The 21,521-nt window shown below is 39.1% G+C and overlaps 1 protein-coding gene across 7 annotated transcripts in view; it reads left to right on the top strand.

Annotated features, from left to right (window-relative positions):
* Positions 1-21,521, top strand: part of PPEF1 (protein phosphatase with EF-hand domain 1) — a 124,261-nt gene that overhangs the window by 42,818 nt on the left and 59,922 nt on the right. For all 7 annotated transcript variants that reach the window (XM_081809097.1, XM_081809094.1, XM_081809098.1 and 4 more), the window contains 3 exons: positions 3,645-3,772; positions 4,403-4,463; positions 12,987-13,150. In XM_081809097.1, the coding sequence (XP_081665223.1) occupies positions 3,645-3,772; positions 4,403-4,463; positions 12,987-13,150 (353 nt within the window). The remainder of the gene's footprint in view (positions 1-3,644; positions 3,773-4,402; positions 4,464-12,986; positions 13,151-21,521) is intronic.

Below are 21,521 nucleotides of genomic sequence, written 5' to 3'. Positions count from 1 at the left end.
GGAGCAGGATGTGGATCAAAGTCTATTTTGTCAGCTGCTGCTGAAGTACTCAAAATCCCGATGTATGATTCTGATAAGGGCCTGAGCTGGAGCATCCAGGAAGGTGGACGCTTGAGGCCTAACCTGAGCCTATTCTTCCCGCCCGATGAGACTGGCTCATCAGGCAGGGTCTAGTCAGGAGGTAGAAACCATAGAGGGATGTGACGAGAGAAGTGAAAGGAAAGAGCTGTTAAGTGGGTATCAGATTGTTCCTAGGTAACGGAAACGTCTCTGAAGGAGCTCTGAGGCCTGTGGAGGTACGACAGTTACCATCTCTAGGGCTGAGAGAACAAAGGGGAGAGACTGGAATTATTACAATCTAGAAACTTGGAGGAGGGTTCCTGCAGAATTGAAATTCAGACCTTTGACAATGGGGGCTGCCCAGCTGGTGCTGGTGTCTCTGAGGGGCAGCCCCGAGGCTGGTTGTGCAAGTGCTGCATAATGCACACTAGATCCAGTTGCTGCTACAAGGAGAAACTGGTGCGGCGGGAGGGGGGGTGGGGAGCCATTGCTAGGCGACACTAAGAGGAACAGGAAGCAGACAGGAAGGAGTGTGTCTCTCATCCCTCCTCCAGCCTCACCATCTCCCTCTACCTCCCCCTTTGGCAGAGCCAAGCAGGTAGTCCCCCCACACACCCCCGGGGGGCTGATCAGAAATGTGGCCTGCAGAGCCCCAGTTTCAGCATCAGGTGAGCAGATTAGAGAAGTGTGGGGTGACAGCTGACACGTAATAGCTTAGTAAGTGGCATTCATGCCACGGTAAGCTCCGGTGAGGAATGCAAGCGTCCGACAGGCATGGTGGCTTTCTGAGCCCGGAAGGGAGTAGGGGATGGCTCAGCTTACTGCCTTTGGAGCAGAAAAGGAAATGCAAGAGCCAGGGAACTGAGCATGGCCGTCTGCCTTCCACACCTACTAGTGAAATACAGCCCCCCAAAGTACTGTGTGCTTATCAGATAAAATAGCAACTCCTCCCCTGGGGAGTGGGGCGGGATCCCGGCAAGGGACTGGACTGAAGAAGGCAGAGATAGGACGGGGGGCTTCCATCACCTATTTCCCCTCACGGGGAAGGAGTAGAAGCGGTAGTATGGGTATCGTGTGTAGCTTGGTGCCGGGCACATAGTAGGCATTCCCTGAACGGTGGCTCTTATTCAAAGGAAGGAAAGGTGCACATAGGTTAGGGAAAGAAGTAGCTGGCTATAGTGGAGAGAGCCCGGAGTTTGGACTCAGAAGACCTGAGTCCATACGAGGTAAGTGACTTGGAGCAAGATACTTGCCTCTCTGAACCTGAAGTTTCCTTATGTGTAACATAGAGATGATACTTGTGGGGGCTAAATCTCTTCTAGCAGCCCCTTCACGTATGGTAGCTATTTTGTCCCATTATTAATTATAGAAATAGTAAGCGTGATTATTTCTTATCGGTGGTGCTAGCCCTAAGTAGAAGAAACTGTAGTGATCATTTATTCTACTGCATCATTGTGCAGATGAAGAAACTGAGACGCAGCAAAAGGTCAGTAGGTCTACGGAGGTTAAGCGAGACCTGGCTTCCGTTCTGCACTGTGCATTTCCACTTAGTGGCTAAGTGACCTTAAGTAGTCTGTCTCAGCTTCTCGGTGTGGCGAAGACTGTGGAAATGAATCCATGGCCTGGTCCTCAGTAACTGCTCGGTAAATAGCCCTGGGACAGTTCCTTTGCACTTGACGAGCAGAGAGAGCCCCTGAGGTGAGGGTTGGCTGGTCATGACAGGGACTGTCCCATAGAACAGACCTTGCAGGTGAGCCTGGGCTCTCTGTAATGATACAGTGAGAACACTTGAGATTTTGAGCCTCCCAGTCATTTGCTTTGCGCTATTGAACAAGTCACTCTCACTTCTTCTCCCTGTGGTGTTCCCTTATAAAGATCATGATATTTGACCTTATGTCTATTGCCTGGGGTCTTCTGGAAGCTGAATAATGAAATGAGTGTCTCTGGAACCAGAGAGTCTTGGAGAAACTCATAAATACATACCCTCAGATGACTAGCAGTATTAAGCCAAGGATACTGGGACTGGAGGCTAGAATCCTGCTTTTAGAATTCAAATTGTTCTTGTTATAGTCAACTCTTAATTTTTATGTGCTAACTGGGAAAAATTATAGCATGAATAAAAGAAGCCAGCTGGTGTTGATTGCTCTTCGCTCGAAAACTTGAGGAAGGCATAAGAGACTATATTTTAAATCTCGTTATCTCTCACCTGATCGCTTTCTTCAAAGCCATGAAGCTACAGGATGATTCAAAGGCTCAGAGCCCCAGAAGAGAGTCAGTGTACTGAATAATCCACAAACAAGACGATGCTTATCACTATAGTAGCCGTTTGTTTAGCCATTTATTAACCAGGCATGGGGATAAACTCTTCATCCGTAGTAGCTCATTTCATCCTTATTGTAACGCTATGAAGGAGGGAGGTGTGTTCATTTATCCATCTGTCTTGTATCAGTTGAATCTCAGGTACAGAAGCTGGAGTGAATCATACTTTTCAATTCATCGTACATTGTCATCACTGGTCTGTGCGAGACTCTTTCTTATGTTAGCTAATTAATTTGCTTGTTCCTTTTTACCCACGTACACTATATTCATTCGCCCCCCCCCATAAATAACCAATCTATTTTTTTAGTGTCTTTGCCTTTGTATATATTCTTATGAAGTGTATATTTTGGTTTTGTGTATGTGTGTTTTAAATTTATATAAAATGACATCATGTTATATTTCATTGTCTCTAACTAAAACTGTTCTCACTAAAGCACTATATTTTTAAGCCGCATCCATGTTGCTATGGGTTTATTTAATCTGTTGCTTCCAGTTGTGACATAATAGGACATGGTGTGCGCCCACCACGGTTACACATTCTCCTACCCAGCAATGGCCATCCAGGCTGTGTTGGGGTCAAACTCCCTACTGCCACAAGCAAAGAAACACTGTATCCCCATACGTCTCCCTTACGGGCTGTGTGAGGATTGCTTGGGGGTATATAGTGAAGAATGGAATTGCTACTTCATAGGGATACATAGAATGTGAATATACCTGAGTAGTGCCAGAGGTAGGTGCTGTTATTTCCCCCATTTTACAGGTGAGGAAACTGAGGCTTTGAGAGTTTTAATAACTTACCAGAGTCACACAGACAGTGATTAGCATAGCTGGGATTCAAATTCAGACCTTCTTGCCCCCAAAATTCTACCCTTCCCCCCCCCCCCAAGAGAGAGTGCACGTAAGCAGGAGGGCAGGGGAAGGGGCAGAGGGAGAGAGAATCCCAAGCAGAGCCTGACTCGGGGCTCCAACCCACGACCCTGAGATCATGACCTGAGCCAAAACCAAGAGTTGGACACTCAACCGACTGAGCCCCCCAGGCGCCCCCCAGAAATTCTACCCTTAATGGCTATGCCATCATTATTCTCTGAGTATTGGAGACTTGAGGACGTTCTACAGAAACATAAAGGTAAATCCCATTGTAGTGTGTATATTCTTAGAACCTAGGAATCCAGGTGGACTGATTTTTTTCGAAAGCACCTACTTCCCTGTCCCATAGCTGCATAGTAACTGGTTTCCTCTGGTTTTCATATGCTATGGGTCTGCAGTGCTAAAAGCCGCGTTGGTCATCCAGAACTGGTACCGAAGCTACTGTGCTCGGTGGAAGGCCAGACAGCGCTATGCCCTCACCATCTTCCAGTCTATCGAATATGCTGACGAACAAGGCCAACTGCAGGTCTGTGTTGCCAGCTTGTCTCTTCTTTTGGTAAAATGCTTCTCTTTACCCCTCATAATTGAGAAAAGGAAAGTTTGGGTCCATTTACCTTGGTGAAAGCTTTAATAGAGGGTGACACTGTCTTGGAAGTAGCTGTGGAGAGAGAGTAGGATTTGGGAAGAGGACGGTGTTTTTCATTTCTGAAGTTTATATTTTGAACAGGGCTGCCAGATGTCTAGTTAACTAATAAAAAATGATCTTACTCTGTTCTTGGGCACGTGTCCCAGGAGGAAGTAAAGTTGCTACTTTACGAAGGAAAAAATATTTTAAGGAGTTAAAAAAATGAAAGAATTTCCTGAGAACAAACCTGAGAGAGTTCTAGAAGAAAATATAGATGGGCGAGGAAGGCCTTTTTCAAGCTTGCAAAAATGCTGTATAAATCCAGCTTTAATGCTTCTTAGTAGAAAAAAAGTCCTTTTTGGCCATTAAGGGGAAGGAGGATATATGATATCCTCTGCTTCTGCAGGAGGTGCTGCCCACCAGCTGAGGGAGGAGGGAGGCAGGTAGAGGCTGGGAGAGCGCGCCAACAGTATTTGCCATGGTGGCTGTTTGGGGATCATTCACTGACTAATGTATTTCTATTTTGCCCAGCTATCCAATTTCTTTTCCTTCATGTTGGAAAACTATACACATATACACGAGAAAGACCCAGGTAAGTAAAATGTTTAGTCTTTTGAAAAGCAGTCATTAAATATTGAATTGTCCTCATCCAGGGATGTAAACTCTGAAGATGGCAGGACACTAAGAAATTAAAAAGATGCCCACCTGTCTTGTCTTTGTGACACCAAACTGGTGAAATCAGTTCAAGTGGCTTTTTTCTCTGATTGTTGTTTACTAAATTTGTTTAATTTTGTCACTTTCACGAAGCTGAATTAGATTTCATTTAATGTTAATTTGTTGAACACCTTCTCTGAACCACAATCTGTTGATGTACAATGGTAGCTTTAATAAAGAGGATCTTATTTTTTTATCCACAAAACTTTCATGCCGAGAGATCAAAATAAACAAATCTGGGGGGACATGGTGGATTGAACACGGTTTTCTGTTTTCTGCGGAGCTAGCTGTCCGTCTCTCTGTCTCTTTATCATTTATGTAGTCGTTCTGAAATGACTAAGTAAATCATCTCAGGGATGGGCAATGTCAGGATGGTTCAAAATGATTTTAAAATTATAGTTATTCCCAAGGCATGCATGCATTTCTCCTGCAAAATCAAGATGACTGTTGTTAACTTCAAGGTAGATGCTAGACTTAAAAACTTATTTTTCTTTAATTTGGGCCAACCATTTTTTGTTCTAATTAAAAGTGTATGGCATCCAAGAGCTCCTTTTAAATCATCCAGCGAGCATCCTTCACTGTGGCAAAAGAATGGTATTTTAATGGCATGCTTTGAGCTGAGCACATATGTATGAAACTAATTAAAGCATTTAATGATCTGTAGAAGCTTTCTAAATGGTAGAATAGCCAAACCTGAGGAGTGGGGAGTGGGAGGAAGTGGGTATTTTGCCATTTTCTTTCTTTTAGATAATTGCAATTTGAAGATAGTTGTTTGTGCTTCATGTTCTTTGGCAAAATATTTCTGAGAGGAAATATAATGATGATGAAATGAAGCAGCACTGTTTTTGCTAATGACCTAATATTTCGATCTGGGCTGTGCATCAGAATCACTTCTGGAGATTCGTAGCCACAGATGGCTGGGTTCCAGCCCAGAGATATTGACTCAGGCTCTGTATTTTAAAAAATCTGCATGTCAAAAAATTCTGTAGGTGATTTAAAAATATTAAAAGATTTTATCAAAGACGGGGACAGTGGTTTAATCTTCTTAGGTAAACTTTTCTTGAAGTGTAACATACATTAAAACACACAAATCTTAAGTACAAGAATCAATAAATTTTCTTGAAGTAAGTATGCCCTTGTAACCCGCACCCAGAACAAGAAAGAAAACATTATCAGAGCCACCGAAGCCTCTCTCCTGTCCCCCTCCAGTCACTTCCCAACTCCCCCATGATGGCTTTCCTGACTTCTACGTCCTAGATTGGTTTTGCTTGTTTTTGAACTTCACTAGATAAATGAAAGCACAGTGTTGAGTCTGTCTTTTACTCAATGGCGTATTTGTGAGAGTCATCCATGTTGTTGCAATTCAGTCATTCTTATTGCCGAATGATGTTCTGTTTTACGAATTTACCAAAACGTATCCATTCTATTGTTTATGGACATTTGGGTTGTTTTCAGTTTGGGTAATTTGAATGGTACTGCTATGCACATTCTTGTACATGTCCTTTTTGGTGAACATATATATCATTTTCTTTTGCTATATTCTCATTTCCAGTTATCTATTGCTGCATAACAAATCACCCCCAAATTTAGAGGCTTAAAAACAACAGCTATTTTATTGCTCGTGATTCTGTGGATCGGGCATTTGAACTGGGCTCAGTGGGGATGGCTTGTCTTCGTTCCATGCGGTGTCAGTTGGGCTCACTCAACCTCACTGGGCTGGGTAGGGAGGTCTAGATGGTTTTACTCACCTGTCTGGGACTTTGGTGTTGGCTATGAGCTTAGATACCTCAATTCTCCTCATGCAGCCTCTCTGTCTAGCAGGATATCCCAGACTTCTTTTCATGGTAGCTGGATCCCAAGAGGACAAACGCAGAAGCTACAAGGCCTCTTAAGGTCTATTCTCTGGAACTCACATAAAATCGGTTCTGCCATATTCTATTGGTCAAAGCAAGTCACAAGGGCAGCCACAGATTCACAGGGGTTAGGAAAGCTCCATCTCTTGCGGGGGGGAGCAGCAGCGTTATATTGGAAAGGGATGAGGATACAGAGGGGCTTGATTCACTGGGGGCCATTTTTATAAAGTTGTACCATGACCCCGGAGTGGAAGTTTTGGGTTACAGGGCATGCATGTGTTCAGCTTTATTAGATACTGACAAACCTTCTTATAAAATTGTTGTACCAACTTATACTGCCACCAGTGGATGAGAGTTCCAGTGTTCTCTATCCTCTTCAACACTTGGAGTTGTCATTCCTTTTCATTTTAGCCATTCTGCCTGATATGTAGTAGTATCCCATTTCTGCTTTAATTTGTATTTCCCTGGTGAGCGGTGAAGTTGGTCACCTTTTTGTCTATGTAGTGGCCATGTGAACATCCTGTTTGGTGAAGTGCCTATTCAGGTCTCTTGCCATCCTTTTATTGGGTTAGCTGTTTTCTTCTTACCAATTTTTAAGAGTGCTCAAAGTATTCTACATATGATAATATGAATCTTTGTTAGATAAACATATTGCATATATCTTCTCCTAGTCTTTGGCTTTTATCTCCCTAATCTTTAAAATTTTTTTTTTTTTTTTTTTTTTATTTGCGAGAGAGAGAATGAGAGACAGAGAGCATGAGAGGGAGGAGGGTCAGAGGGAGAAGCAGACTCCCCGCTGAGCAGGGAGCCCGATGCGGGACTCGATCCCGGGACTCCAGGATCATGACCTGAGCCGAAGGCAGTCGCTTAACCAACTGAGCCACCCAGGCGCCCCTATCTCCTTAATCTTTAAATGCTGCCTTTTGATGATAACAGACATTCTTGATTTTAATGTAGTACAATTTTTTTCCCTTTATGGTTAATACTTTCTGCATCTTGTTTGAGAAATCTTTGTCTGATATGAATGTGTGTGTGTGTGTGCGCGCACACAAAAATAAATACAGGAGAAACCTATAGGATAAACCAGAAACTAATGGCCTTGTTTACCTACAGGGGATGAGTGGATGTGTGGGAACAGGGGAGAAAGAAAGAATGGGAGAATGGAGTTGGGTAGAGGGCTGTGGGAGGAGTAACACTCCTCTGAATGTACCTTTTTGTAGTTTTGACTCTTAGAACCATGATAATGTTTCACATCCATTAAAAAAAAATTTTTTTTTTTTAAAGATTTTATTTATTTTTTGACAGAGAGAGACAGCGAGAGAGGGAACACAAGCAGGGGCAGTGGGAGAGGGAGAAGCAGGCTTCCTGCAGAGCAGGGAGCCCGATGCGGGGCTCGATCCCAGGACCCTGGGATCATGACCCGAGCCGAAGGCAGACGCTTAACGACTGAGCCACCCAGGCGCCCTCATTAAAAAAATTTTTACAAACAAGAAAAGAATGTATGTATGTGTATTTCCAAAATAGAATACACACATGACAAATGAATTTAACTGTATTACAAGTAACAGAATCACCTCTTGGAGTTGGGGAAGAAACAAACTAACCTAAGTAACATTGGAAAATAGGGCTTTAACTATAATGAGCCTTGATGATGCTTCATTTATATTTTATCCTGTGTGGGGTTTGCTTGAGCTTCTGTGATATCTAGGTTGATATTTTCCATCAGGTATAGAAAGTTTTTACCAATTAATTATTTAAAATATCTTTCAAGTCTAAATATCTTTTTCTTTGTGAATCCCTGCTTTTAAACTTAGAAGGCCTTGAAATATTTAAAATGTGGATCGCTATGCCTGGATTTCTAGATTTTTTTTATGGTTTGACTTTTAAAATTTTTAACACTTCATAAATTTGGGATTTTTTATATTAAACCAAAAAAAAAAGGATATCTTGATGCCTTGTGGTTGAAAACAAAGAGCACAGCTAAAAAGAAAATGTCCGAGTAGTTAACCAGTTTTTCCCACAATGTTTATTTCATAACGTATCTTTTCACCATGGTTTGTAGTGCCTCCTTTACCATGTATTCATTTAAAAAATATGTATTAGGGCATATTTCTAGGCCTCTATTCTCTTATACATCTCTATATTATAGAGTCCTAGAATCTTACCGATTTAATTATTGTGTGTAATGGAAAAATTAATTTGCAGATTACTTTTGTAGGTTGATTTCTTTTAAAAATTTTTTCCACGGGGCACCTGACTGGCTCAGTCGTTAAGCGTCTGCCTTCGGCTCAGGTCATGATCCCAGGGTCCTGGGATCGAGCCCCGCATCAGGCTCCCTGCTCTGCAGGAAGCCTGCTTCTCCCTCTCCCACTCCCCCTGCTTGTGTTCCCTCTCTCGCTGTGTCTCTCTCTGTCAAATAAATAAATAAAATCTTAAAAAAAAATTTTTTTTCCAGCTTTATTGAAATATAGTTGACATATAACACTGTAGAAGTTTAAGATATACACTACAGTGATTTCATATATGAATATATTATGAAATGATTACCACAACAATGTTGGTTAACACATCCATCACCTCACAGTTACAAGTCCTTTGTGTGTGGTAAGCCCTTTAAAAATGTACTCTCTTAGTAACTTTCAAGCATACACTAAGAGTAGTGTTAACTAGGGTCACGGTGCTGTACATTACTGTGGGTTGCTTTCTGATGGCCTTCTTTGGTGGGAAGGTTCCACACAACATCCACCTAGGCCTGTTTTGCAGAAGCGCCAGGACTGCTAAGCAGGGTGTATTTCGGGACCAGAAGATCACTTAACATTCCCAGATATCGTCAGACTAATGGTTTTAACTCTGAGGCACAGTGTTAGTTGAGACATCCTGGGTGTTCCATAGGTAGGAGGTGATCTGGAAGCCATTCATTTCCGTGTCCTACTACTTAGTGGCTCAAACCAGTTTGTAGGACTTGATGGGGAGACTCAACACATCCATCCCATAAGGTAGAAAGCCAAAGCTGCTGTACAGAGCAATAGGTTTAAACAGAGACTGGTGGAAGTGGGGAGTGGGATGGAGCGTGTGCAAGTGTTGTTTTGACTATCCTTTCTGCTTCCCAGATCAGCCAAAATGTCCTATCAGACCCAGGTATTTTATATTTTTTTGTGGCTATGGCCAGTAGGTTATTTTCCCCATGATATCTCCCCAGTGATTATTGGTAGTATTTAACAAGCCTTTGACTTATATCTATTTGTATTGTGCTACTATTGAACAATAGCATGAATGAACTTATTATTATTATTATTAATTATTATTATTGCTGGTATCTATTACATGTTTGCCATGTGCCATGTCTTTTAAGTGCTTTAAATATTTCATTTAGTCTTCATGACAAACCACTGAGATTAGTATTATTATCATCCCCTTTTGTTGGATGAGAATATTGAGGCTTAGAAGGTGACCTCCCAAGGTTATTCATCTCAGCAGTGGTAAAGCTGTGGTTCAAACCTCTGTAGTATGGAATTCTCCTATCAGTTCTGGGAGTTTCTCAACTGATTTTCCTGAGTATGGATATTTAATCACACTGGGCACAAGTAACTTTATTTTTACCTCTTTCTATCCAAGCTCTTATTTCAGCTTTGTATTTTGTTGCATTGGCTAGAAATAGCAGAACAATGTGAAAAGTAAGCAGTGAAACTAGGCATCGTGATTTGTTAATGCTTTAATGGAAAAAACCATTCTTGTTGATTTAAATTTTTAGAATTCTGTTAAGGAGGTAGGCTTTCATTCCTAGTTTTCTGAGTTTTTAAATAATCAGGAACAGGTGTTGAATCTTATGAAATGCAGTTTTGCCATTTCTTGAGTTTATTATATGGACACTCATAGTTTTAATCCAGATTCATAACTGAGAAATGAAATAGCTATAAAATGCAGTTCAATTGGTGCTTTTCTTTTCCCAGCCATATCTGTAGCTTGTTTTCAAAGTGACACATGGGCAGTAGGGGCAGAAAGTGTGTGTGTGTGTGTGTATTATTGTTTTTTTTTTAATTATGGGCTTTAACATGTTCCCTGTCCAGTTTTTGAATTTGTACTGGGTAAAAGAAAAGATTATATGTGGGGGGTAGTTTTGAGATATTTTCTTTAGAACAACTTGTAAAGGTATCATTTGGTTATAATTCAAGATTTCATTATATTTAATTAGTTTAGATTCATGTTGACAGAATTGTAAATCAAACAGGTAAAGGTTCATTCAAATTACATGGTGCACAAATCTTTTCATATTGTTGGCATTCATTAAATTATTCTTATTAGTTATAATAGTTACAGCCCATACTACTTGCATTCGAATTGGTACAGCTTCTGATTGTTTTCATATATGACCCACATTAGCTACCCATATCAGGAAGAGAATCTATGTTATTTTTTTTTAAATGTGGCTAAAAGTCAGCAAAAGGATTGTGATTTGATGTTTACTGATATTTCATATTGAGTAGTTTTGACTAAGAAATGGCTTAGGGAAATGGTGCTTTTTCGTATATTTATCACAGAACTTATAAGAAATGAAGGTGAACAAACATATGGAAAGAAGGGCCAGACCAAGCTTTTTGTTTGTTTGCTTTAAAGAAGAAAAACACACAGGTGGGATTACTCAGTAAGTCAGTTATAAGATGATATAGTGAGACCAGCGGGGTTGTTTTTGTCTTTCTTTGTTGTTATTGTTGTTTTCCCAAGAGGAGCCCAATATTTCAGTGTGTAGAGTCAGGAAGATGTATCTCTAAGAACGGAATGGTATGATCATGAAGACAGTTAAGTAGAGTATTGAGGCTTTACTGCTTGCACGATGGAATCTGAGATAAAATTTACCAAGCTGCTCTGCATTTCTAGTTTTCAAACATAAAATGGAATAATTAAGTGATTCTCAAATCTCAAACCAAATCCAAATGAGAAAAATACACTGCGCTGGACCACACTGAAGACACACCTTATTATTCCTACATCTAACTTCTTATAAAACATCATCAACCACCACCAAAGAAGTGTTGGAGTGGGTACACAATAATTTAGAAAGCATTTTTAAATTACCAAATATCATGACTTATTTTAGCAAGTTTTTTCTTTTCAAGTTTAGTTCTTAACTCTAATCTCTCAGCATAACTGGATCATGAAAAAACATGCATTCTATCTACATCTGCTAACGTCACACTTTCCAAACATGTCTACTCTAAATATTCAAAAAGATAGAAACTACTTGCAGAAAACTTCTGATTCCCATTGGCTTGGTAGCAATTGTTAATGAGTTGAAGAATACATCACCATCCTCTGTATCCGTTATCTGTTAATGAAATAATTCTGTGTATTAAACAACCACAATAGCTCAGTGGCATGTAATAAACATTTCTTTTGCCCACAAGTCTACAGGTTATCTGAGTACTTCTGCTGATCTTGACAGGCTTGATTTGGCAGTTTTCCTCAGCTCTTGGCGAGAGTTCACTCATGTATTTGGAGGTCTGCTGGCTAATGGCTGATCTGGGATGGCCTTGGCTGGGGTGACTCAGTTTTGTTCCCCATAGTCTTGGAGTTTTCATTAGGTTAGCCTGCGCTTTGTGCTAGTACCTTGGGTTCGAAAGAGAGAGCATGGAAACATACAAGGCCTTCTGAGGTCTTGACTTGGAAATGGTACGTAACACTTCCACCACATTCTTTAGGCCAACACAGGTCATGAACCCCACAACCCAGATTCAAAGCCTGGGGAAATAAACTCTTGATGAGAGTAGCTGCAAATCGCATTAAAAAGAGCCAGGCTAAATGTTGGGATAGACAATCGGGGTCACTTTTGCAATCAGTCTACCATACCCACTTTCCTCTTTCTACAACCGAATTGGCCAGATTTCTGTTCTTGGGCTGACTTTTTTTTATAGGCAGCCTAGCAAGAAAGGGACCCTGGATCTCAGCACCTACTGAAATGGGCAGTGCAGGCGATCTGTTACACAGAAATGTTTCTCTGAGAGAGAGACCCTATGGGTATTTCTGCCTGTGTTTCATCATCTAACTTTATCTGCTTTGTTATCAAGAAGAAAAAGAAAATCATGTCAGAAAATCTGTTTTTATGTGAAAAGTGTTTAACAGGGGAAAAATTGAATGTTGCAGTTTAATTTTCTGAAGAGCACAGATGTTTGAATCAAATGCGATACATTGTTATGTGTTCAGCCCGATATGTAAAAATCTGAGATGTAAGAGTAGGCAAAAAATGTAGAGGTAGAGTTTCAGAGCATCAAAGTGCCTTGATTGCCCAGTTTTCCCTGTGTTTCTCCTTCTCCTCCCCACCAATGAACTCACTGCTTTGGTACAGTGTCCACTCGGGAAGGGATGAGGGTGATTCATGTAAATGTACCTAATGAACTGAGAACAAATCCTTCCTCATGATTATATGTGGGATAGCTTGGTATTCATAACATGTAGCACAGTGCCTCATGTGGGGTCGATATTCAAGAAGGTATTTATTGAATTTAAGTATGGGAATGTTGATTCCCCCACCCTTTCTGTCTTTCCTTTTCCAGAATTAGTTGCTCGACTTCTTGGTAGCACCCTCCAGGACTGCAAGGATAGACAGGAGTATGCCTCATTCATAGACGTCCCAGACTCCTATAATGGTCCTCGGCTGCAATTTCCTCTCACTTTTACTGACATTGATTTACTTGTTGAGGCCTTCAAGCAACAACAGGCAAGTGGAAGCAGATACTGCCATGATTCTTGTACATAGCATGTGCTCAGTGACTATCTGTTGAATGAATGAATGAAAATACTATAGCGGAAATGTACTCCCTTGGGGGAAAAGCTTCATAATAAGTGAGAGCTACCCTCTGCTTTGCTTAACCTATTAAATAGAAGTCTCCTCAGATGCACAGAAACTTCCTATCTATAGGCATACAGCATTTCCTTTTTCTGAGATATAATTCGCATATCATAAAATTCATCATTTTCAAGTGAGTGATTTAAGGGTGGGGGGATGGGTGAAATGGGTGAAAGAGAGTGGGAAATCCAGGCATTCCAGTTAGAATGAGTAAGTCATCAGGTTAAAAGTTGCAGCATAGGGAATATAGCCGATGGTACTGTAATAGCCTTGGATGGTGACAGATGGGAGCTACATTTGCGGTGAGCCCAGCATAACATATAGAGTTGTCGAATCACTGTGTTGTACCCCTCACACTAATGGAACATTGTTTGTCAACAATTCTCCAGTGAAAAATAAATAAATAGGGCACCTGGGTGGCTCAGTCGGTTAAGCGACTGCCTTTGGCTCAGGTCATGATCCCGGAGTCCCTGGATCGAGTCCCGCATCGGGCTCCCTGCTCGGCAGGGAGTCTGCTTCTCCCTCTGACCCTCTCGCCTCTCACGCTCTCTCTCACCCTCTCTCTCTCAAATAAATAAATAAAATCTTAAAAAATAAATAAATAAGAACGTGTACAATTCAGTGGTTTTTAGTGCATTCACAAAATAGTGCAACCATCACCAATATCTAACTCCAAAACATTGTCATCACCCCAAAAAGAAACTCCACACTCATTACCATTCCCTCCTCCCTCAGCCCTGGCAACTATTATTCTACTTTCTGTCTCTATGGATTTGTGTGTTTTGGACATTTCAAACAAATGGAATTATATAATATGTAGCCTCTTGTGTCTGGCTTTTTCACTTAGCCAATGTTTTTAGGGTACATTCATGCCATGGCGTGTTTCATTGCTCCTTTATTGCACTGTCTAATATTCTGTTATAAGGATATACCACATTTTGTTTATTCATTCGTCAGTGGATGAACATTTGGATTTTTTTCTACTTTTTGGCTATCATGAACAATGCTTCTATGAACATTCACTTACAGGTTTTTGTGTGAATGTGTCCTCAGTTTTCTCTTGAGTATATATAACTAGGAGTGGAACTGCTGGGTCATATGGTAACTCTGTTTAACTTTTTGAGGACCTGCTAAATTGTTTTCCACAGTGGCTGCGCCACTCTACCTTCCCACCAGCGATGCATGAGGGTTCCAGTTTCTTCACATTTTTTGCCAACACTTGTTTTTGCTTTTGTTTATTCTTTTTAATTGTGTTTTCATTATAGCCATCCTAGTTGTCTGTGAACTGATACCTCATACTGGTTTTGATTTGCATTTCCCTAATGACTGAAGATGTTGAACATCTTTCCATGTTTACTAGGCATTTGTACACTTCTTTGGAGAAATATCTATTCAGATGCTTTGCCCATTTTGAAATCAGGTTATTTGTCTTTATATTATTGAGTTGTAAGATTTCTTTATATATTCTGGATACAAATCTCTTACCAGATATATGATTTTTTTTAAAAAAAGATTTATTTATTTGAGAGAGAGAGAGCATGTGGGGGGGAGGGACAGAAGAAGAGGGAGAGAGAGACAGAATCTCCAGCAGACCCCCCGCTGAGCAAGGAGCCCAATGTGGGGCTTGATCCCACGACCCTGAGATCATGACCTGAGCCCAAACCAAGAGTTGGATGCTTAATCAACTGAGTCACCTAGGCACCCCTCAGATATATGATTTGAAATTTTTTTTTCATTCTTTAAGTTGTCTTTTCACTTTCTTGATAATGTCCTTTGATTCACAAAAGTTTCTAATTTTGGTGAAGTCCAGTGTATCTATTTTTTTTCCTTTGGTTGCTTGTGCTTTTGTGTTATATCTAAGAATCCATTGCCAAATCCAAGGTCATGAAGATTTACCCTTTATATTTCCTTTTAAGAATTTTATAGTTTTAGCTCTTACATTTAGTTCCATGAACCATTTTCAGTTACTTTCTGGGGGTATATGGTACGAGGTAGGGGTCCAACTTTATTTTTTGCACATGGATATGCAGTTGTCCTAGCACCTTCTGTTGAAGAGTTCATTCTTTCCCCATTGAATGGTCTTGATATCCTTGTTGAAAACTAATAGGCCACAGATGTATTGATTTATGTCTGGACTCCCAATTCTATTCATTTGTGTGTCTATCCTTATGCCAATACCACATTGTCTTAATTACTATAGCCTTGTAGTTAAGTTTTGAAATCAGGAAGTATGAATCCTTCAATTTAGTTCTTCTTTTTGAATATTATTTTGGCATTTGGTTTCCCTTGCAATGAATTTGAGTATTGGACATTTCCATTTCTTTAAAAAAAAAAAGCCCATTGTGATTTTGGTAGGGATTGCATTGAATCTATAGATCACTTAGGACAGTATTACCATCTTGACAATATCAAGTCTTCCAATTCATAAACACATGATGTCTTTCCATTTATTTTGGTCTTCTTTGATTTCTTTCAGAAATGCTTTCTAATTTTCAGTGCACAAGTCTTTTTCTACCTTAAATTTATTCTTTGGTATTTTATTCTCTTGATTGCTATTATAAAAAGGATTGCTTTCTTAATTCACTTTTGGATTGTTTATTGTTGGTGTATAAAAGGACTCTTGATTTTTGTGGGTTGAGTTTTTACTCTGCCACTTTGCTTTGCTAAGTTCATTTATTAGCTCTAGTAGTGTGTGTGTGTGTGTGTGTGTGTGTGTGTGTATTTTGAGACAGTCTATATACAGGATCATGTCATCTGGGAATAGAGATAGTTTTACTTTTTCTTTTTTGATTTAGATGCCTTTTATTTCTTTTTCTTGCCTAATGCTCTGGCTAGAACTTCCAGTACGGTGTTGAATAGCAGTCGTGAGGGCAGGCATGCTTGTCTTGTTCTTGATCTTAGTGGGAAAGCTTTCAGTCTTTCACCACTGAGTTTGATGTTAGTTGTGGGTTTTTCATAAATGCCTTTCATCATTCAGCTAACACATTTAGATGACAAAGACACTTAGTTTTCTGAGTGTCTTTGTCATCTAAATGTGTTAGCTGTTGTCAAATACTTTTTCTGCACCAATTAAGATGATCCTGTGTTTTTTTCCTTCACTTTATTAATATGTATATTACATTGATTAATTTTGTGTGTGTGTTGAACCACCTTGTATTCCTGGAATAAATCCCACTGGGTCATGGTCTATGCTTCTTTTAAAATTTTATTGGATTTTGTTTGCTGGTATTTTGTTGAAGTTTTTTTTTTTTTCATTTTATTCATACAGGATATTGATGTGTATGTTCTTATGGTGTCTTTATCTGACTTTGGTATTAGGGTGATATTGCCTTCATAGAATGAGTTAGGAATTGTTTCCCCCTCTTAATTTTTTTGGAAGAGCTTAAGAAGGATTGGTGTTAATTCTTCAAATGTTCAGTAGAGTTCACCAATGAAGCTGCCTGTCTTGGACTTTTCCTTGTTAGGAGGTTTTTGATTACTGATTCAATCTCTACTTGTCCTAGATCTGTTCAGATTTTCTGTTTCTTCTTGAATCGGTTTTGGGAATTCGTATGTTTCCAGGAATTTGTCCATGTCTTCTAAGTTATCTAATTTGTTAGTGTATAATTATTCATAGAATTCTCTTATAATTCTTTTTATTTCTTTAATGTTGGTGGTAATGTCTCCACTTTTAGTTCTGATTATACTTATTTGCATTTTCTCTCTTTGTTTTTCTGTTGTCAGTCTAGTTAAAGGTTTGTCAATTTTGTTAATATTTTCAAAAAACCAACTTTGAGTTTTGTTGAATCTTTCTATTGTTTCTTTGTTGTCTGTTTCATTTATCTGAACTCTAATCCTTTTTTTCCCTCTGCTAGCTTTTGGCTTAGTTTGTTCTTTTTCCAGTTCCTTAGTGTCAAATTAGGCTTTTCATTTGAGATCTTTCTTCTTTTTAATGTAGGCATTTGCAATTATAAATTTCTCTCTGAGCATTGCTTTTGCTGCATCCCATATATTTTGGTATGTAACGTTTTCATTTTTGTTCATCTCAAAGTAGTTTCTAATTTCCTTTGTGATTTCTTCTTTGACCTATTGATTGTTTGAGTATGTTGTTTAATTTCTACATACTCGTGAATTTTTCAGTTTTCCTTCTGTTATTGATATCAAGCTTCATTCCCTTGTGATCAGAGAAGGTACTTTGCATGATTCCGATTTTTTAAATTTATTGAGGCTTGTTTTGGGGCCTAACATCTGGTCTATCCTGGAGAATGTTCCATGTGTTCTTGTTAAAAAAATGTGTAGCCTGATGTTGGGTAGAGTGTTCTATAGATGTATGCTAGGTCTAGTTGTGTGTGAGGTCTCTGAAGTCTCTGTTCTTTTAGCTTGTGTTCAGCTAGTATTTGATAGAGATTTCCTTGAACACCAGGAACCAGAGAGAGAGAGAGAGAGAATGAGAGAGAGAGTGGGAGAGAGACAGAAGCTAAGCAAAGCAAAGACAAGCCTAGTCTTTGCAGATGGGCTCTGTGTTGGTAGACTTCTTCACTGCTTAGCTAGGCTGTTTACAAACCTATTTTAGCCTTTACTCTCTGCTTGCACTGAGCCATTTTTAAGTTACCTTTTTCTTGATTCAGCCTTTGCTTGGTTACTGTGAACTTTATTTTCCGGGGTTCTGTGAAAGTTGATTTTGACAGTTTTTTTTGTTTAAGTTTTCAGTGTTTCTGTGTAGTGATAGGACCTGTGAGCTACCTATTCCATTGTTTTCTCTAACATTACCCCAAAACCCTCATTCGCAGGTTTGGACCCTAAGGGCATACCCTAGGAGTAAGAGTGAACTATAAGTAGATTGTCTCTGTAGGGATTGAAGCAAAGCTTGGAATCATCTAATTCCTGAAATTAAATTGAGATTATCCTAGATAGCTGGTGTTCCTAGCCACCTGCCAAATGAAAAAGTAAATCCTCTCTGGAAGGAAATAGACCTCAAATTATTTCTTCAAATTGTTATGTACAATGTCCAGAACTTAATACAAATACTAGCCAGGCATAGGAGGATACAAGATTCATGACAGAAAACTGAGGCAAATAACAAACAACAGAAACAGACCAATATTTTGATAATGGCATTATCAAACTCAGAGTTTAAGTTAAATGTGCTTAATGTGTTCAAAGAGAGAAAAGATATGACAAAAATCCAAGGAGCTATAACAGAAAAGATCAATAATTCTGACTTTATAAAAATGAGAAAATTATGTTGTTAAGGGAAGACTGAAAGGTTCAACATAGAATACAGTGTGCTCCCATTTGTAAAAAAAAAAAATAAGTATTATATATATTTTGATTTTCAAAAATTAAGATAAAATTTACATAACATAAAATAGATCATATTAAGGGGCGCCTGGGTGGCTCAGTTGGTTAAGCGACTGCCTTCGGCTCAGGTCATGATCCTGGAGTCCTGGGATCGAGTCCCGCATCGGGTTACCTGCTCGGTGAGGAGCCTGCTTCTCCCTCTAACCCTCCCCCCTCTCATGTACTCTCTCTCTCTCTCATTCTCGCTCTCTCAAATAAATAAATCTTTAAAAAAAAATAGATCATATTAACCATTTAAAAGTGTACAATTTAACAGTTTTTAGTATATTCAAAGTGTTGTGCAACCATCACCACTAATTCCAGAACATTTCATCACCCTAAAGCAAAACCCTGTACCCATCAAGCAGTCACTCCCCATTGCCCCTTCTCCCTAGCCCCTGGCAAACACTAATTCGCCTTCTGTCTCTACGAATTTGCCTAATCTGGACATTTCATATAAACAGAATCATATAATATGTGACCTTTTACGTCTGGCTTCTGCTTGGCAAAATGTATTCAAGATTCATCCATGTTTTAGTATGTGTCAGTATTTCATTCCTACTTTTAGTTGCATAGCATTCCTTTATATGAATATACCCCACATTTTGCTTAAGGGATTATATATTTATAGAATAGAATATATTAATATTACATATTCATATGTGTTATATTAATTTTTATATGCTTGCAAATGCATATAAATAGACTATGTTTTGGAAAGATAATGAAGACACTCTTAACAGTGACTGTTTCTGGGGACAGGGACTGAGGTCTGGGGAAGAAAGAAAATTGCTTTTCACTTATAGTCTTTTTTACTATTTAACTTTTTATTTCAACTGAAAAATGAGATTTTTCTTCATTTGAAAACTCGTTATTTCATACAAAGAAATATCCTTTAAAAGTACTATTTTCCTCCCTCATTGCCTTTAAAATAATATGAATATTTTAGTTAAGTTGCTATTTACTCTGACCATCTCTATAAATGTAGAAACCAACATCTAAGTTAACTTTTTTGAATATTTAATATTGCGACTGTAAACACAATTATAATGCTATTTAGAGACAGCATTGTAAGCAAATACTGATGTTAGCTATGTGATTTTAGCCTATTGAAAAAGGAACCAGGGCATCTGGCTGGCTCAGTTGGTGGAGCATGCGACTCTTGATCTCAGGGTTGTGAGTTCGAGCCCCACGTTGGATGTAGAGATTACTTTAAAAAAATAATAATTAAAAAAAGTGAAAAAAAAAAAAAAGGAAAAGAAAAAGGACCAAGAAAAAATATTTTAACAATAGGAATTTTCTGTTGTAACATATTCTCAATGAATGTTTTTTTTTAACTTACTAAACAAAACAAAACAAAACTGCCTTTTCAGACAGCAGTTACTCTGATTAGTGCTACAAATGGACCAGAAAATCTGCAGTGGCAAATTAAGATAACCCTGAAGCCTGTCTTGGGAATCAATAGACTAAATATGCAAAGTGAAAATAAGTATTGTATTAAGGTGTTTTACCTGTTCCTTCAAAATGGGGCTAAAGGAAAGTTCACATTCAAGATTTGACTCAAGTTGTGGATTGAATGGACTTAAAATGCTTTTGTAGGAAAAGTCTTTAGCAGTTCATTAGGTCTTGGAGAGCAAGGAAATATGGGTCTCTCCACCCATCTATATCCAGGGACCTTTCTCTTTCCTCCTAATTCTCACATTGCTTCAAATCCGGATTCCTGTTCTTAAAAAGTATACGCAAACAATGAATCATGGAACACTACATAAAAAAATTAATTAATTTTTAAAAAAGTATACTTAATCAGGGGCACCTGGGTGGCTCAGTCAGTTAAGTGTCTGACTCTTGATTTTGGCTCAGGTCATGATCTCAGGGTCATGGGACTGAGCCCTGAGTTGGGCTCCCCGCTAGGCATGGAGCCTGCTTAAGATTCTCTCTCTCCCACCTGAGAGGGAGACAAAGATTAAGAGACCCTTAATCTCAGGAAACAAACTAAGGGTTGCTGGAGTGGAGGCAGGTGGGAGGGATGGGGTGGCTGGGTGGTGGACACTGGGGAGGGTATGTGCTATGGTGAGCGCTGTGAATTGTGTAAGACTGATGAATCACAGACCTGTATCCCTGAAACAAATAATACATTATATGTTAATTAAAAAAAAAAAAAGATTCTCTCTCTCCCTTTCCCTCTGCCCCTCCCCCTACTCTCTCTCTCTCTTAAAAAAAAAAAAAAAGTATATTTAATCATGAAAATTCTCTAAACTTAAATCCTGTTTTTGGGGTATGGGATAGGAAATAGTTTTGTCATTTTAATAGCTATGTGCAAATAAACATTTTAAGATACCATGAGACAAGATTGTTCCAAAGGAGCAAAGGATTCCATCTGTTCCAAAACCCATAACCAAAGCAGTATCTGAACAATATGTAGAAATGACCCCTCTCAGCCTTTAATAATTTAAACCAGTGGTGTCCACTAGAAATATAATCTGAGCCACATACATAATTAAAAATGTTCTAGTAGTCATATTAAAAAATTAAAAACACATTGGGTGTAAAGATTACTAAAATAAATAAACTTTTAAAAAGGTGAAAATAATTTTAATACTTTATTTAATCCAACAGATGAAATCATTATCATTTTAATATGTTCTCAAGTTAGAAGTTTTTAATGAGACATTTTACTTTTTTACTTTTTCATACACTGAGTCTTTGAAAACCAGCGTGTATTTTTTTTTTTTAAAGATTTTATTTATTTATTTGACACAGAGAGAGAGAGAGAGAGGAATCACAAGTAGGCAGAGTGGCAGGGAGTGGCAGAGGGAGAAGCAGGCTCCCCGCTGAGCAAGGAGCCCGATGCGGGACTCGATCCCAGGACCCTGGGATCATGACCTGAGCCGAAGGCAGACGCTTAACGACTGAGCCACCCAGG

Source organism: Leptonychotes weddellii, chromosome X, assembly GCF_054177405.1.
Source record: "Leptonychotes weddellii isolate Sample4059 chromosome X, ASM5417740v2, whole genome shotgun sequence".
NCBI classification, from domain to species: Eukaryota; Metazoa; Chordata; class Mammalia; order Carnivora; family Phocidae; genus Leptonychotes; species Leptonychotes weddellii.
Note: the sequence above shows the minus strand (reverse complement) of the source record. Positions and strands in the feature narration are given on the sequence as shown.